The 19820-nt window shown below is 35.8% G+C and overlaps 1 protein-coding gene across 4 annotated transcripts in view; it reads right to left on the bottom strand.

Annotated features, from left to right (window-relative positions):
- Nucleotides 1-19820, bottom strand: part of NME7 (NME/NM23 family member 7) — a 237183-nt gene that overhangs the window by 127524 nt on the left and 89839 nt on the right. For all 4 annotated transcript variants that reach the window (XM_057729094.1, XM_057729093.1, XM_057729092.1 and 1 more), the window contains one exon: nucleotides 908-972. In XM_057729094.1, the coding sequence (XP_057585077.1) occupies nucleotides 908-972 (65 nt within the window). The remainder of the gene's footprint in view (nucleotides 1-907; nucleotides 973-19820) is intronic.

Genomic DNA, 19820 nt, shown 5'->3' on the forward strand with positions numbered 1-19820 from the left:
TTTTCTTAGCTTCTTAGCATTCCCACCAGCCAGGATACAAAATAGGCAGAACCCCAATTAGTGCCCTCATCTCCGATTTTGGGTGATCCTAAGACTTCACAGAAATCAAAAGTAGTTCCTTTTCAGAAAAAGAGCTAATAAATTATACTGGTAAGAAAATTCTTTCCAAAACTGGCCTTTCACTATCATAATAACACAAACTTGCTGGTCTTCAAAAATTATAAAATGCAAATTATTTACCTGATTCCTCTAATAATTTGTGCCCAATTTATTGTCAAATGCACTTATACATGTAGCACAAAGATACAGAAAGGCTCTACAGAAGTTAATATTGTTTCTTTAGTGAAGAGTTTCCTAGAAACGTGTCAGCAGGGCAATTTTGAATGACTGTGGGCTCTGGAGGTTCAGTGATGTGACTGCCAACAGAGGGGCTGAAATGTGCTAACTTCAAAGAAGATCCCGAGGCAAACTCTAGAAACCAGCAAAAGTCCTGGTCGGGGGAAAACCTGAATTGATGCTTAGTCACAAAACCAGACAACAGAAAATTCTTTATAACTACTTAGCTTAATTCCATTTTTTGTTTGGAGGAACTAAATGCATTGTTTCAGTGTGCATTTATTTTGCAACTGAAGTTCCAGAAACTATATAAACCTACTTTATAAGCTTAAATTAGATGAACCATTGGAATATTAGTTCTCTTAATGAGAGATTATATGGGTAAAATCACTTCAAAAATATTTTTTTACTATAAGGTTATCAAGTTCAATAAATATATCTTTTTATCTTTAATGCATTGAGTTCACAAGTGCACAGAGAACATTCAAGGTAAAACACTGGAAAGCATACGTTAAAAAAAAAAAACCAACAAAGTTCCTCAGTAACTTATGACTCATTGAAAACTACCTACCATCTGCATAGCTGAGATCTCAAAACCTGCATCTCGGACAGCCATCAGGATCTTTCCCAGCAGTCCTGAAAATACAGAACAAATGAGTGCAAAAATACAAAATTACTAAGGCATTCTAGTTTTAGAGGAATGCAAATTTTCTATATCTAAGTACTTTGCTTACCCTCTATAGGAAGGAATCATATATTTCTGCAAGGGAAACTAAACCCCTAATACTGTAATCCCATTTGATTCACTTAGTAAAGTGCTTCAGCGATATCAACAATGATCTTGAAGATCAGGCAAAACACTTTTAAGTTACTACTTTGCCTTTAAGGACCCTGAAGTCTAGTGATGTAAAGAATATGAAAACCAAGCAATTAAACTAATATTACTTTTTAAAATGACATGTTAAAGTACCAGATACAGAAAGAGTTTAAAGGAGGAGTTCAAAGAAGGAGAAATATCAAATTATAACTGAAAAGGGGAACAGAAGCTTTAAGGAGAAAAACAAGGGCATGAACTGGCCCTTAAAGGCTATAGATAGAAGGGATTACATTAAGAATGAGGTATAAAAAACAGACAAGGCATGGACTTCTCTAGTGGCATAGTGGTTGAGAGTCCGCCTGCAAATGCAGAGGACACAGGGTTCAATCCCTGCTCTGGGAAGATTTCACATGCCACAGAGCAACTAAGCCCATGCACCACAACAACTGAGCCTGCGCTCTAGAGCCTGCAAGCCACAACTACTGAGCGCGCGTGCCTAGAGCCCGTGCTCTACAACAAGAGAAGCCACTGCAATAAGAAGCCTGCGCTGTGCAATGAAGAGTAGCCCCCACTCTCTGCAACTAGAGAAAGCCTGCGTGCAGCAAAGAAGACCCAATGCAGCCAATAAAAAATAAGTAAATAAATAAATAAAAACAGACAAGGCACAAATCTGGGGAAAATGTGAACGTGTGTACATAATAGTAAGAAGTCAAACAAGAAAAAGCTAAAAAGGAAAAGAGATTTAATGCAAACTGATAAAGGCCTTAGATGTCAACATGAGGAATTTGGTCTATATTCCACAAACAGCAGTTTTTATAATGGTGTTTGTAGACTCTGGAGGTCTGGAACTGATTTTTGAGATTCCATTAGCCTTCTACAAAAATCTTCTAAGTTTCTTTTTTTCAAGTGAACTAAATCTCTCTCTCTCTTTCTCTTTCACACACACACAGACACACACACACTCCATACTCTGGATCATCTTGATAACTACCTAATAATCCTAAATCCAAGTATTATCAGTGCCTGAATGTGCATTTTTACTTACTACCTTACTGCTGCCAAATAGGCTATTTTAATTATAGTCAGCAGAGGGATGGGGGGAAAAAAAGGCAAGGACAGATCGAAGTAAAAGCCAAATGATAGCAAGCATAGCACACTGCAGAAACAAAGGTTTCTGAGAAGTTTCAAAAGTAGAATAGGCCTGTGCCAGACTCAGAGCACTCAGTACCATATTCATGTTGAACTTAACTGATTAAGTTTCCGCAAACATCTTTTATCACATTAATGTTAACTTAAATTTTATCCATTTTTTAGTTTTGTTTGTAATGAATTTGTAAGTTGTTTTAGCCATACAGTTTGATGTGCAAAAGTTTATATTTAATTGTATATTTGGACTGACTTAAGTTACATTATAATTAAAATAAATTGTGTCAACACTGGGAATCCATGAGAAAATTTTTCCTTCAAAAGAAACACTGCCAGAATAAATGAATCACTGAAAATGTTAAACAGAATACAGGATAAATTTAGTATTTTAGGAATATTACTAACATAATAATCATGGGAAAGCTGGTCTGAAGAAAAGAATAAGCAACGGAAAGAACAGCAAAGGCTGCTGAAATCATCTACTATGCTGATGGGACTTGCATGATAGTAGCAGAGAAATAAAGAACTAATGAGTATAAGATATTTCCAAACAAGAAGTAACAAGACTAAACTGAACACAGAGTGTGAAGATGAAGGAATCAAGGTTTTGAGTCTAAGTGACTAGAAGAATGATAGCACTTTTAAGAGGACAACAAGCTATGAAACCAAATTAAGAAAAAGGTGAATTACTGTGGACATAGGAACAGAATTTTAGAGCAGAACACTGATCAGCATGTGAAGAGACAGTATATCCAACAGCAGGAAAAACCATCAAGGAATGAATGGACTCCCTATACTAACTTAGTAATGTGGGGTTGGATTCCAATAGACAGGTAGATATAACGAGGGTACAGAGAGGACAGAGCTTAAGTGATGAGAACAGATGACTACTTGTTTGACAAAAAGAAGGGCAAAAGCAAAAAAAAAAAAAAAAAAGAGCTGGGAGGAAAGAGTTTTGAGAAAATATCTCAAAAAAAAATCGGGGGACTGAAGAATGAAAATGAATAAAGACATGTAAAAGGATATTTGCAAAACAATAAAGAAGAAAAATATTATAGTAGTATGAAAAAGAGAAAGAAATTCTTAGAATACAGGGATAGTTAAGAATTAAGGGAGATTAAACACCTTGGACCTAACAAATTCTTTGGCTTAAGCAAGATGGCATGATGATATTAAAGAAAGTAATATCAATAGAGTGTTAGGAAAGAGAAGTTAGATAACCTATTAGTAATCTGTACCAAACACTCAGATGACACCGGACGTAGGATTGTTAACCAAAAATCCAGGTCTTTTATCAACAGGAAAAATGTAGACAAAAGGTAGGAAAGAAGAAAGTAAATTAATTATTGGGGGCTGAGCCCTTCCTCTTGAAGTTATTCCATTCAATCCTTAAAGTAATACACTAAAACAAGGGCTACATCCTACCATAAAGTGAGAATATATGAAGATTTGGAGAAGGTAAATAACTTGCTTAACGTCACAAAATTAGTGGGTCTCCAAATCTCACTGTCTTTCTACAAGTTTCAATGGAAAAAAAAGGAACGTGTATATGACAGCCTGGTTTATAAAACTTGTTAGACAATATAGCTCCCTGAGGCAAGGGCCATGCTCATTTTAGGACTCACTGTAACTCCAGTGACACTAGCACAGTGTCTCGCATGTAATAGGTAGTTAAATACCATTCACTGAATTACAAAGTTAATAAAAGAAATAACCAAAGGAAAAAATAATCATAGCTCTCTGCCTGATGCAAGTCTGAGGAACTCTAAGGCTTTTCACAGCACAATTAAGAAAATACCAGAAAACTGTAAAAAAGTAATTAAAATTAGAGAAGAAAAAATTTAAAATTTTTTGGTTTAACAATTTGAGAAAAAAAGTTCATACTGGTATCATGCTGCATACAAACATTTATCTTAATTAATTCAAGGTAAATGTAAAAAAAAGGGGGCAATTGACTAGAAAAACATATAGATGATTATTCTCATGATATACATAGCCTTTTAAAAAGGAAAGAAAAAAGCTGGTTCCTTGCTGTACGCTTCAATTCCAGCTCTGGATAGAATTATCCTCCTCCAATCTGCAATCTTTTTTTCATATATTTTTCCTTATATTTTTTTCCATATATTTATTCCTTTGCATCTTGGTCCATTTTTCCTCTCACCATCAGTCCACCTTTTAACTCTTTCCTCAGTGTCTTCTGAAACTCTGAAGTATTTTTTACAGTTGCTTTTATGCCCTCAGTCTCAGTTACCTCATCACAAGCTCTTCCTACTTAGAATTTAATCCTCATTTTTATTTACCTTCAATCATAACAGGTTAAAGGCTTGCCTCCTTTTCCCCCTTGCTATGATTTAAATTTTTGTGTGCCATCCAACTTCTTATGTTGAAATACTAATGCCCAATGTGATGGTAGTAGGAGGTGAGGCCTTTGGGAGGTACTTAAGTCACGAGGCTGGAGCCATCGTAAGTGTGATTAGTAAAGGCTGAGATTTTAGATGAATTAATAATGCAAGATCCAATTATATGATATCTATAAGAAAGCAAGTTTAAATATGAAGGCACAGGTAGGCTGAAAGTAAATGGATGGAAAAAGATATACCATGCAAACAATAAATATAAGAAAGTTGGAGTGATTTTATTAATTTCAAATAAAGGAGACTTGATGACCAAAAGTATTACACAGATAAATGTCCCAAGAGGCATTGGGAGACAGTACTTTAGACAGAGAGCTGAAAGAAAATGGATATTCATGGCAAAAAGAGCACTGAACAAACACACAGAGAGGTAAAACAGCATGGTTCTTTTGGTGGAGGGGAAATGAGACAGGAGAGATCATGGGCGAGGTGGCAGAAGCTACTGAAAGAAAGATTTCTGAACCATACACGGAGGTTTGAATTTTATCCTAAAGGCCAGAAGTTCCCAAAACTTTTTGGTCTCATGGACCCCCCCTCCCTTAGCACTTAGAAATTATTAAAGATTCTAAAATACTTTTATTTAAATACGTTATATAAACAAATATTTGTTGTATTATAAATTAAAACAGCAAAATTTTAAATATTTATTCATTTAAATACAACAAAAAGTCTTTACATTTTAACATAAATACAATTTTTATGAGAAAAATGACTATTTTCCAAAACAATTAAAAAATTAATGAGAATAGAGGTACTGTTTTGCATTTTTAAAAACCTCTGATGTCTAATTTAATGGAAAACAGCTGCATTCTTACATCTGCTTCAACTTTCAATCTGCTGTTACGTGTTATTTGCTTAAAGTATATTTAGTTGGAAAATGGTGTAGTATTTTAATAGCCTTTAATGTAATTGTATATATTCTTCTTTATTTGACAAGTGGTAGTTTCTTAAAAGCTCACTACAACATACAACTTCAAACTTCTACCAATGAACTTGCTTTTTAACCCTGTTACATTAAAATCCACTAGTCTATCTTGTACTTTCTATAAATCTTTTACCCATGCCTGATTTTGTAACATTATACACATAGATCATTTAAGAAATATTAGTTCACTGAGTTATGCAGAGCTACCAAGTGTGGACTCTCTATTACACCACGTCCCAAAAAAAAAAAAAATCCCATTTGTTAAAAACCATCAATTTCATCAGAATAATTTAAGTATTGGGAAGCTGTTGAGTTCAAGGTGGTACATACGGTTTTCCAAGTTCCTAACTCTAATTTTTCTTTGTAATTTTATCTTCTTTGGGATTTTTATTTTGGGCAACAACTACTGCCAGTTAAATGATAGGCTTATTTTAAAGAAAATGCCAGCCAAATATCCATATCTGAATGACCACAGTTTGTGAGTCATTCTTTCAAGTAAAAATGCTTTTCTATGAAAAAGGCATTTAGTTGAGCTCACAGCTCAAAAGCTGTACATGTACTTTTCCTAAAGACAGCATTTTATTTCAGTATGGATCCAAAGTGCTTTATGTATTTTTCCCATTTCTTCACACAGAATATTAAAAACATTTTGAATTGGGAGTAAAAAATTAATAAAATTAATAATTTTACTGTTTCATCAAGGACACACGTGAAAGTACCTTTTTTCTGCAAATGGAAGATGGTTAAAAATACACCAATTACTAGTATACTCTGCTGCCACTATCCTGATTTGTGCTAAGGCACCAGCAGTTTTACACACCATTGCCTCTGCACCATCAGCCCAAATGTCAACACATTTTAAAAGGCAAATAAATTTTTAGTACTTATGAGATTTGATCTCAAGGATACCTAAAAAGGTCTTATTTATTATAATAAAATATTTTACATGATTACATAAGAATGCTAATCCAAATATGAAAGTAGTATTTAGCCCTATGCATTAACCAGTACAAAGAGAAGTCTGCAACCTATATCCATTATAAATCTATAATCACATTAAACTATGCCTTGTGGGATATGCCATTTGAACAGAATAATTCTATTCACAAATAAACCAATAAAAGTTATAGTCCAAGCAGCACTGACATTATGCCAAGAACAGTCAAACATGAGTCAAGGATACTGCTTTTCTTACATTCAGTTGGTTATGTGCAGAGGCAGGAGAGAGAGGCATTTAAGAAACCTGTTCTGTGTTTAACAGCTTGAAATGACAAACAGTCAATAACCATATGTCCTTCACTCTGTTCTAGACAGAAAATGTTCAGGTGACTGAACAAATGACAATAACTATGTAAATGAAGTAGCAAAAAAAACAAAAAGTAAAATTGCATGCCTCACAGCAAACATGTTCAAAAGGGTCAAACAAAGCAGATGGTTTATTTTATTGGCTGGTGTTTGCATAGTTAATTTGTTTTTTAATAGTTTGCTTATAACTCCATGAATGCTACCTAAATGTTTTGAATGTCAAATCATCTCTCCATCTCTCCTCTTTCACATACTCAGTTCATATCCTGCTACCTTTCATCTGAATTGTTCTAAAGCCTTTTTACTAAGTGGCCACCCTGAATCCAATTATCAACAATATCAGACATCTATTACTTTCTCTTTCTAAAAATTGCTGCTTCTCCCAGGATTAGAAGCCCCCTAACCTTCTTTTAGGGAAACTAAACCATATGACTGGAAAGGGAGTTGCCATCTTCTTACATGACCCTATAATCATGGGCCTCAGCCAGTGGTCAAGGGTGGATACCAACCTAAATAAGGTCAATCACAGCACTCTGCTCCCTAGGCAAAATAATTCACCCAGGAATGGGACTGGATCTGGCACAAGCCAATCAGAGTCCTTCCCTGGAATATTTTTTAGCTAGAAGCAGGGGGTAAAAAATGTTCTTTCCAGTGTGTTTCTAAGTATATGAGTCCTGCATTGCTGGAAACCCAACCGCTCCCCCAGGTGCTGTTAAAAGCTAATCTGTGAGCATGAAATTGACAGTCCAGAGAAGCACATATAAAAGCCAGAGAGAACAAGGATGTGGCGCAAGTCCCCCTAAGCCTAGCTGGACCCCTATTCTTCTTCCAGCGGGATACTTAAATGAGACAAATAGGGAATCCAAGCTGGGTTTCTATCAGTTGTTCTAAGTGTCCTCATTAAGCCCCCTTTTTATATAGGAAGTGATACACCGCAGCCTGAGAAAGAAAGGCTATAGTAGAAAGAGGAGAAAGAAGAAACAGTACACTTTGAAAGCCACAGTATTCTGATGTGTGCTGATTCTGATAAAAGAATTACAATCAGCAAATATCCCAGAAAAAAATCCTATGCATAGGCAAATGATCAAAAACTTGGATTAGAAGATCCCTCCTTCTGTCTATAAAGTTCATAAAATGATCATATTTGGAGAGTGTAAGAAAAGTAACTGACGATAAAATATTCAGATACATCAAAGTTCAAACAGTATTTTTAGAAATAGTAGACTTAACCATTTAATAAAAACAGACTTGCACCAAATAAGAGAAACAAAATTGCAAGGCAACTGAATAAAACAGGCACTTTAACACCAATTGGTATCAATAAGATAAAAAGGACAGCAAAGGTTTTCACGCAATTTAAATCACATAACATGGTTTGCACCAATTGGAAGAAAACAAACGGGCATCAGGCTTATATGGTCCAGGATGGATGCAGAGTTGCCACATAAGGTACCCTAGGTTACCAAAGCAAGTATAATGAGGTGCTAATATAATGTCTAAGACTTTGGGGTATGAAAGCAGCAACATTATGAGAGTCTTGGGGATTGGGACAAGCTTCTCCCAGGAGTTACTGTGAAAATCTGGCTTGAATTTAAAATAGAAATAAAGATGGGATTTTTTCCAGTTTTAAATAAATACCTAAATTGAAGTACAGTATATGTTTCTGAGAATACATTGTTTCTCCCTCCGACCTGTATCTGGTCAGGGTAAATAAATCAATGTTAAGAGATCTGCCTTGATTTGAATCTGTTACCTATTGTCATCCCTGCAAAGAAGGGCACTTAGACTGAAAGGCAGACCTTATGAGCTGAAACAGGATTATATTGCTCATAATAACCTAGAGTTGAAAACAAGTTGTTCGCTCTTTCCTTACAGCTGCCAAAGAGGAATAAAACCTCCCACAGTGTGGCACAGAGAGAGAAAGATTATCTACAATGACTACACAGTGCGATAGCTGGCCAGGGACCAAGTATGTCAATTTACTCTCCAGGCCACAGATGTAAGGGCTGGTAGATAATCTAGTTTGAAGAGGCTTCTCCTTTGCCTATCTCAACCTAACCTCTCTATGGTCTCAGTTTCTTTCCTCATTTATAAAAGAAGTTAATACCTACCTCATAGGGCTATTATGAGGATTAAATGTGTCTATATATGTAAAATCTTTGAACAGCCAGTGGCACACAACAGCACTCTTAGGTCATGATAGCAGCAGTGGAGCAGTACTAGAGCCAAGATTAATCTAAGTGATTTAGGATACATAGCTTTGCTTATAGAATTAGTGCAAATTTAATTTTTAGCAGTACTATTAAAATGCAAGCATTTTATAATGTCCCGTCTCTCAAAAGAATATTGTGTCACTGATACACATCACGGAGGCTAATGCTAGTGACCATGTCACACCGAATGAGATGGCTGCAGTGACTGACGAGAAGCAGATTAACAGGGTCAGGGCAATACCCAGCTACAGGCACAACAAGGCCTGGCAAACCCACCGGTGCTCAGAAGAAGGAAAGCCACTGTCACCTAAGCCAGCAGTGCCTGGCAAACACCGAGATACAAACTAGGCAAAGTCAGAGCAAGAAAAGAGGGGAAAAGGGGGTCCTTATACAGCACGTGACAAAGCAAGGCCCCTCTCTCCCACTACGAACTCCTAGAAATATTTGGGGTGAGCTTTGTAGAGAGCTCGAGCCCTGTCTTAGTAGATGGGCATGTGGATCAGTGAAATAATTTCTGTAGATTCATAAGGAACATGTAAAACCTTAAGCAGCATTTTAAACAGAAAATTTGCTTATCAAAACCCCTGCAAGGGGAAAAATGACAAGCTAACACTTTTCTTGTTACATTAAATTTCTGAAAGAAAAAAATCAAAATCATAAAACAAGATGGCAAATGTAGGATCAATCAGTTTATAAACCCTCATTTAAAGACAGTCTCAGTTTGGGTGAAATGCTAAAGCCCAGTTATGTTCTATTTATATGACATAGTAAGTAAATTAAAGGTGAAAATTTAAAGGTCAGATAATGATATCGCAAGCAAAATCAAAACACCAAAGGGGTAGTAATACTGACAATGGACAAAATGAAAATCAGGAGAAAAAGTCCTTAGGATAAAAAAGTTAAAACTAGAATATCACAACTCTATATATACAGACTGCACCACATAACATATAAATAAAGCAAAACAATATTAGAAGGAAAAAAATTTTAAAATACCATCTCAAGTTCTTACAGACTCAATAAAAATATTAATAAGCATACTGCAGATTTCTGTAAAAAATTAAGCACATTCTAAACATACCACAAACATAACTATAATAAGTAGAAATTATATGGGCCATGTTATTTGACCAACATATAGTAAAGTGAGAAAATTTCCATAAAGGTTAATGACAGCAAAATTCGAAATCTTCGAGATTTACAAATACTCTCCTAAAGAATGATTGGGACAGTGTTGACAGACACAAGAATAAAAACCATATAATAAGAATATCAGAATAAGCCACTCCAAATCAAACAATAATATTTAGAAGTTAGAATATAATGAAGCAGGTATTCTGATAGACACACAGCTGTGGAATTATTTAATTGCTGCTCCCTTTCTGGAGGATAACTGGGATTTATCAGAAACTTTAAAATGTTCTTATCATTTGACATAAGAATTTCTTGAAATTATTCTAGGGATAAATAAGATGTTCACAACGATTTATACAGGAAAATGCTAATCACATGATTATTATTAATAAAATTTTTTAAATTATAAATAATAAAACAAGAAAAAGTTAGAGTACATTTTTACAATTATTATTCAGACTTTAAAATTATGTTTTCAAAGATTATCTAATTGTGCAGAAAAATTCAAAATACAAGTTTTCAAAGTGTAATATAAATTTATATAAATAGGATACTTCCAATTCATTTCATAAAACTAGTATCACCTTAATATCAGAGTACAAACATAAAGCTACATATTAATAATCCTCATGAATATAGATGCAAAATCCCTAATAAAATATGCAAGCTTGGTTCATTGTACCCCTCAAAAAAAAAATTGACGTAACCTGCTATATTAAAAGGCTAAGGAAGAAAAATCACATAATCATATCAATTGATACAGGAAAAACATTTAAAAAAATTCTACACCCATTCATGATCAAAACTCTCAGAAGAAAACATGAATAGATAGGAACTTCCTGAATTTCATAAAGAGCACCTAGCAAAAAAACAAAGTACCCAAGAAAAAAAACAAAAAACACAAAAAACTATATCTAACATTATGCCTAACAATGATAGATAAGAATGTCCATTCTCATTGCTTTTATTTAATATGGTGCTGGAAGTTGAAGCTCCTGCAATAAGGCAAGAAGAAGAGAAAGTGAGAGTAAGGGAAGGGAGGGAAGGGGAGGAGAGGGAAGGGGAAAGGAAGGGGAAGCGAAGAGAAGGGGCATACAGATCAGAAGGGAAGAAATATAAATACCTTCATTTGCATGTGACATAATTATCTATATAGAGAATTTTGAAAACTACTAAAAATATTCTAGATTTCAGCAAGGTTGCAGGACACAAGATAAACATATAAAAATCAACTGAACAGGAGAAGAATCAAGATGGCGGAGTAGGAGGACGCGCGCTCACTCTCTCTTGCAAGAGCACTGGAATTACAACTAACTGCTGAACAACCATCGACAGAAAGACACTGGAACTCACCAAAAAAAACCCACCCCACATCCAGAGACAAAGGAGAAGCCACAATGAGATGGTAGGAGGGGTGCAATCACATTAAAATCAAATCCCATAAATGGTGGGTGGGTGACTCACAAGCTGGAGAACAGTTATACCACAGAAGTCCTGAGGGTTCTGAGCCCCATGTGAGGCTTCCCAAGCTGGCAGTCCAGCAACAGGAGGAGGAATGCCCAGAGAAGCAGACTTTGAAAGCCAGCGGGATTTGATTACAGGACCTCCACAGGACTGGGGGAAATGAAGAATCCACTCTTGGAGGGTACACAAAAAAGTGTGCTCACCAGGACCCAGGGGGAAGGAGCAGTGACCCCATAGGAGACTGAACCAGACCTATCTGCTGGTGTTGGAGGGTTGCCTGCAGAGGTGGGGGGCAGCTGTGGCTCACCAAGGAGACAGGGGCACTGGCAGAGGAGGTTCTAAGAAGTGCTCATTGGCATGAGCCCTTCCAGAGTCTACCATTAGCTCCACCAAAGAGCCTGAAAGCTCCAGTGCTGGGTTGCCTCACGCCAAACGACCACCAGGGTGGGAACATAGCCCCACCCATTGGCAGACAAGCAGATTAAAGTGTCACTGAGCTCCACCCACCAAATTGGATTAAAGTTTTACTGAGCTCCACCCACCCAGCCCAACCCACCATTAGTCCCTCCCAACAGGAAGCACCCACGAGCTTCCTAGACAGCCTTCTCCACAAGAGGGCAGACAGCAGTATCAAGCAGTATCACCAGTATTTCATCTTGTGGAACTGAAAATCACAGCCACAGAAAGACAGAGAAAATGAAAAGGCAAAAGACTTTGTACCAGATGAAGGGACAAGATAAAACCCCAGAAAAACAACTAAATGAAGAGGAGATAGGCACTCTTCCAGAAAAAGAATTCAGAATAATGATGGTGAAGATGATCCAGGACTTTGAAAAAAGACTGGATGCAAAGATAGAAAAGTTGCAAGAAAAGTTTACCAAAGACCTAGAAGAATTAAAGAACAAACAAACAGAGATATGCGACACAATAACTGAAATGAAAAATACACTAGAAGGAACCAATAGCAGATTAACTGAGGCAGAAGGGCAAATAAGTGAGCTGGAAGACAGAATGGTGATAATCACTGATGCAGAAAAGAATAAAGAAAAAAGAATGAAAAGAACTGAAGACAGCCTAAGAGACCTCTGGGACAACGTTAAATGCACCAACATTCGCATTATAGGGGTCCCAGAAGGAGAAGAGAGAGAGAAAGGACCTGAGAAAATACTGGAAGAGATTATAGTTGAAAATTTCCCTAACATGGGAAAGGAAATAGCTACTCAAGTACAGGAAGCGCAGAGAGTCCCAGGCAGGATAAACCCAAGGAGAAACATGCCAAGAGATATAGTAGTCAAACTGACAAAAATTAAAGACAGAGAAAAGTTATTAAAAGCAACAAGGGAAAAACAACAAATAACATACAAGGGAACTCCCACCAGGGTAACAGCTGATTTCTCAGCAGAAACTCTACAAGCCAGAAGGGAGTGGCACAATATATTTCAAGTGATGGAAGGGAAGAACCTACAACCAAGAATACTCTACCCAGAAAGGATCTCTTTCAGATTCGACAGAGAAATCATAAGCTTTACAGACAAGCAACAGCTAAGAGAATTCAGCACCACCAAACCAGCCCTACAACAAATGCTAAAGGAACTTCTCTAAGCAGGAAACATAAGAGAAGAAAAGGACCTACAGAAACAAAAACAAAACAATTAAGAAAATGGTAATAGGAACATACATATCGATAATCACCTTGAATGTAAACAGACTAAATGCCCCAACCAAAAGATACACACTGGCGTAATGGATACAAAAACAAGACCCATATATACGCTGTCTACAAGAGACCCACTTCAGACCTAGGGACACATACAGATGGAAAGTGAGGGGATGGAAAAAGATATTCCATGCAAATGGAAATCAAAAGAAAGCTGGAGTAGCAATCCTCATATCAGAGAAACTAGACTTTAAAATAAAAAATGTTACAAGAGACAAGAAAGGACACTACATAAAGATCGAGGGATCAATCCACGAAGAAGAGATAACAATTATAAATATATATGCACCCAATATAGGAGCACCTCCATACATAAGGCAAAGGCTAACAACTATGAAAGAGGAAATCGACAGTAACACAATCATAGTGGGGGACTTTAACACCCCACTTACACCAATGGACAGATCATCCAGACAGAAAATTAATAAGGAAACACAAGCTTTAAATGACACAATAAATCAGCTTGATTTAATAGATATCTATAGGACATTACATCCCAAAACAGCAGATTACACATTCTTCTCAAGTGCACATGGAACATTCTCCAGGACAGATCACATTTTGGGTCATAAATCAAGCCCTGGTAAATTCAAGAGAAGTGAAATTGTATCAAGCATCTTCTCTGACCACAATGCTATGAGATTTGAAATCAATTACAGGAAAATAACTGTAAAAAACACAAACATATGGAGGCTAAACAATACGCTACTAAATAACCAACAGATCACTGAAGAAATCAAAGAGGAAATCAAAAAATACCTAGAGACAAATGACAGTGAAAACACAATGATCCAAAACCTATGGGATGCAGCAAAGGCAGTTCTAAGAAGGAAGTTTATAGTGATACAATCCTACCTCAAGAAACAAGAAAAATCCCAAATAAACAATCTAACCTTACACCTAAAGAAACTAGAGGAAGAAGAGCAAAAAACACCCAAAGTGAGTAGATGGAGAGAAATCATAAAGATCAGAGCAGAAATAAATGAAATAGAGACAAAGAAAACAATAGCAAAAATCAATAAAACTAAAAGCTGGTTCTTTGAGAAGATAAATAAAATTGATAAACCTCTAGCAAGACTCATCAAGAAAAAGAGGGAGAGGACTCAAATCAATAACATTAGAAATGAAACAGAAGTTACAATGGACATCGCAGAAATAAAAAGCACCATAAGAGATTACTACAAGCAACTATATGCCAATAAAATGGACAACCTGGATGAAATGGACAGATTCTTAGACAGGTATAACCTTCCAAGACTGAATCAGGAAGACATAGAAAATATGAAGAGACCAATCGCAAGTAATGAAATTGAAACTGTGATTAAAAATCTCCCAACAAACAAAAGTCCAGGTGGATTCACAGGTGAATTTTATCAAACGTTTAGAGAAGAGCTAACACCCATGCTTCTCAAACTCTTCCAAAACATTGCAGAGGAAGGAACAATCCCAAACTCACTTTATGAAGCCACCATCACCCTGATACCAAAACCAGACAAAGATACTACAAAAAAAGAAAACTACACACCAATATCACTGATGAATTTAGATCCAAAAATCTTCAACAAAATACTAGCCAACAGAATCCAACAGCACATTCAAAAGATCATACACCATGATCAAGTGGGGTTTATCCCTGCAATGCAAGGATTCTTTAATATTCGCAAATCAATCAATGTGATATACCATATTAACAAACTGAAGGATAAAAACCACATGATCATCTCAATAGATGCAGAAAAAGCTTTTGACAAAATTCAACACCCATTTATGATAAAAACTCTCCAGAAGGTGGGTGTAGAGGGAACCTACCTCAACATAATAAAGGCCATATATGACAAACCCACAGCAAACATCATTCTCAATGGTGAAAAACTGCAAGCATTCCCTCTAAGATCAGGAACAAGACAAGGATGTCCACGCTCGCCACTACTATTCAACATAGTTTTGGAAGTCCTTGCCACAGCAATCAGAGAAGAAAAAGAAATCAAAGGAATCCAAATTGGAAAAGAAGAAGTAAAACTGTCACTGTTTGCAGATGACATGATACTTTACATAGAATATCCTAAAGATGTCACCAGAAAACTACTTGAGCTAATCAATGAATTTGGTAAAGTTGCAGGGTACAAAATTAACACACAGAAATCTCTTGCATTTCTATACACCAACAATGAAAGATCAGAAAGAGAAATTAAGGAAACAATCCCATTCACCATTGCAACAAAAAGAATAAAATACCTAGGAATAAATCTAACCAAGGAGGTCAAAGACCTGTACTCAGAAAACTATAAGACACTAATGAAAGAAATCAAAGAAGACACAAACAGATGGAGGGACATATCATGTTCTTGGATTGGAAGAATCAACATTGTGAAAATGACTATATTACCATAAGCAATTTGCAGATTCAATGCAATCCCGATTAAATTACCAATGGCATTTTTCACAGAACTAGAACAAGAAATTTTACGATTTGTATGGAAACGCAAAAGACCCCGAATAGCCAAAGCAATCTTGAGAAGGAAAGACGGAGTTGGTGGAATCAGGCTTCCTGACTTCAGGCTATACTACAAGGCTACAGTGATCAAGACAGTATGGGACTGGCACAAACACAGAAATATAGATCAATGGAACAGGACAGAAAGCCCAGAGATAAACTACAGTCAACTCATCTATGACAAAGGAGGCAAGGATATACAATGGAGAAAAGGCAGCCTCTTCAATAAGTGGTGCTGGGAAAACTGGACAGCTACATGTAAAAGAATGAAATTAGAACACTTCCTAACACCATACACAAAAATAAACTCCAAATGGATGAAAGACCTAAATGTACGGCCAGACACTATAAAACTCCTAGAGGAAAACATAGGAAAAACACTCTTCGACGTAAATAACAGCAAGATCTTTTTTGATCCACCCCCTAGAATAATGGAAATAAAAACAAAACAAAAAAAAAAATAAGTGGGACCTAATGAAACTTCAAAGCTTCTGCACAGCAAAGGAAACTATAAGCAAGACGAAAAGACAACCCTCAGAATGGGAAAAAATATCTGCAAACGAATCAACAGACAAAGGATTAATCTCCAAAATATATAAACAGTTCATCCAGCTCAATATCAAAAAATTAAATAACCCAATCAGAAAATGGGCAGAAGACCTAAATAGGCATTTCTCCAAAGAAGACATACGGATGGCCAAGAGGCACATGAAAAGCTGCTCAACATCACTAATTATTAGAGAAATGCAAATCAAAACTATGAGGTATCACCTCACACTGGTTAGAATGGGCATCATCAGAAGATCTACAAACAGTAAATGCTGGAGAAGGTGTGGAGAAAAGGGAACGCTCTTGCATTGCTGGTGGGAATGTAAATTGATACAGCCACTATGGAGAACAGTATGGCAGTTCCTTGCAAAACTAAAAATAGATCTACCATATGACCCAGCAATCCCACTCCTGGGCATATACCCAGAGAACACCATAATTCAAAAAGACACATGCACCCCAATGTTCATTGCAGCACTATTTACAATAGCCAGGACATGGAAGCAACCTAAATGTCCATCAACAGATGAATGGATAAAGAAGATGTGGTACATACATACAATGGAATATTACTCAGCTGTAAAAAGCAATGAAACTGGGACATTTTTAGAGACATGGATGGACCTAGAGACTGTCATATAGAGTGAAGTGAGTCAGAAAGAGAAAAACAAATATTGTATATTAACATATATATGTGGACTACAGAAAAATGGTACAAATCAACCAGTTTGCAAGGCAGAAATAGAGACACAGATGTAGAGAACAAACATATGGACACCAAGTGGGGAAAGTGGGGAGCGTTGGGGGGGGGGGGAACGAATTGGGAGACTGGGATACCAAATTTTACACTCTAAATATATGCAGTTTATTGTAAAAAATAAAAAAATAAAAAGTTAAAAAATATATAAATAAATAATAAATAAATAAATTGAACAGAAACAGACTCACACTCTAAACAAACTTATGGTTACCGGGGGGAAGGGTGGGGGGGAGGGATAGACTGGGAGTTTGGGATTGACGTGTACACACTGCTATATTTAAAATAAAATGCCTTTCCAATAAATAATAAAATAAATAGATGAAATAAATAAATTAAATCCATAGTGTATCTATATATTAGCAATAAGTAAGTGGACACAAATTAAAAATACCATTTATATTAGCTCAAGAATGAGAAAAAAAAACACCAGGTGTAAATCTAACAAAATGTGCACAGGACCTGCATATGAAAACTACAAAATGCTGGATAGAGGCCCTAAACAAATGGAGAGTCATATAGTGTCCATGATTTGGAAATTAACATAGTATAGATGTCAGTTGTCCTCAAACTGATAAATGGATGTATCACAATTCCTATCAAAATCCCAGAAAGATATTTTTTGTAAATGCAGACAAGATTATCTTAATATTGCATGGAAAAATAAAGGAACTAGAATAAATAAAACAATTTGCAAAAAAAGTAGGAGGAATCAATCTACCCAATTTCCTGACTTACTATGTAGCTAAAGTAATCGAGACTGTGGTACTGGCAGAGTGGCAGACATATATAGATCAATGGAACAGAACAGAAAACCAAAACTGAATCTACACAAATACACTCTGCTGATTTCTGACAAAGGTGCAAGAGCAATTCAATGAAAGAGAGCTCAGTTTATTGGAAAGTCAGGAAATGGCCAACAAGGTAAGTTAGGAAATATAATCTCTGATAAGGCAGTCACTGATCAGAAACAAGTCTACACTGCAGCAGAATAAAACAAATTTGGGTGGAACAGCTAGTCTTCTCTCTCATGTGTACTGTATGTGCTAGTCATATTATTCCTGTAATCTTCAGAACAGCCCTATGAGGAAAGTACTATTATAATGCTCATTTTATAGATGCTTACGATCTCTACTCAAAGGTTAAACAACATGCCCTAATAGCTAGCAAGTAACAGAACTGAATTTTAAACACAGTTCTGCTTACCCACAGAATCTGAGATTGTTATATTACAATAAAATGGGCAAAATGTATAATTGGTTTGTATATATCATTCAATTAAATAATTCATGTATATTAAAAAGTTCAGAACATACCACCTCAGAATATGTTGCTCTGGTATACTATTTTAAGGCACTTGAAAGACAGAAAATACAAAAAAAACACCGACCTTCCTTCTTTTTCTTAAACATAAGAGAGGAAATTTCCACAGGAACATTGTCTTCCCTATGCCAGAAGGAAAGCAACATTCTCATCACTAAGGATAAGAAGTCAAGATCAAGCGAATTCTATACAAACAGACCTTGTTAAAATAATTCTTATCTTCCTTTAACCTCCCCACATAGTTTAGTCACTTTTCCACAACTGGCACAATGGCTCTCTTTGTTCGACCTAATATAAAAGAGAGTAGGTTTTCTCTATTTCTTTGAGTCTTCATTTCCTTGAAGGCTCCTGTGTCATGTAAAACTTGTATTACATAAATTTGTATGCTTTTCTCCTGTGGACCTATCTGCCTCATGTTAGTTTAGTTCTCAGGCCCAGCCAAAAAAACTCTATGAGGTACACACTGCTATATTTAAAATGGATAACCAACAAGGACTGTATAGCACAGGGAATGCTACTCAACACTACATAACAACCTAAATGGGAAAAGAATTTGAAAAAGAATAGATACATGTATATGTATAACTGAATCACTTTGCTGTACACCTAAAATTATCACATTGTTAATCAACTATACTCCAAAATAAAATAAAAAGGTTAAAAAAAAAAACTCTAAGAGGGTAAAGGTAGAAGTTTGCCTCTCCTACAACATACAAAAATATGTATTTATTTATATATGTACAACTTATCTTTTTTGATCTTCTGAATATATACTATAACATCAATAACAGAAGAATATAGAATTTATATCTAGTAAATTATGGATTATTCAGAAGATCATCACCCAACTTATTGACTGTTCAGTTTAAGATTTCGTTCCTTCTTACAGTTTTGAAGCTTATCAAATTTGAAGGAAAAAAGAAACAATAATCATTTTATTATTTGTTAGTAGTTCAAGAAAACCGTTTTATAGAGAGAAAATAGTTAAGAGCAAAGTTAATTTGGTAGATGGACAATATTCTTCAAAATTATGACAAAATTGGTTTTCCCATTTAATAATCTAGTAGTTTCAATTTTGCCGCCAAAAAAATTTTCTGTAGAAATAACTTATTCTGATGTTAAGGTCTTTCCTGGAGTTGTGATTTTTCCCTTGATATTATAATACCTACACTCTACAGTAAACTCTACACTTGAAAGCAAACTTTCAGCCAAGGAACCCACCCTTG

The sequence above is a fragment of the Hippopotamus amphibius genome, chromosome 3 (genome assembly GCF_030028045.1).
Source record: "Hippopotamus amphibius kiboko isolate mHipAmp2 chromosome 3, mHipAmp2.hap2, whole genome shotgun sequence".
In the NCBI taxonomy this organism is placed as follows: domain Eukaryota; kingdom Metazoa; phylum Chordata; class Mammalia; order Artiodactyla; family Hippopotamidae; genus Hippopotamus; species Hippopotamus amphibius.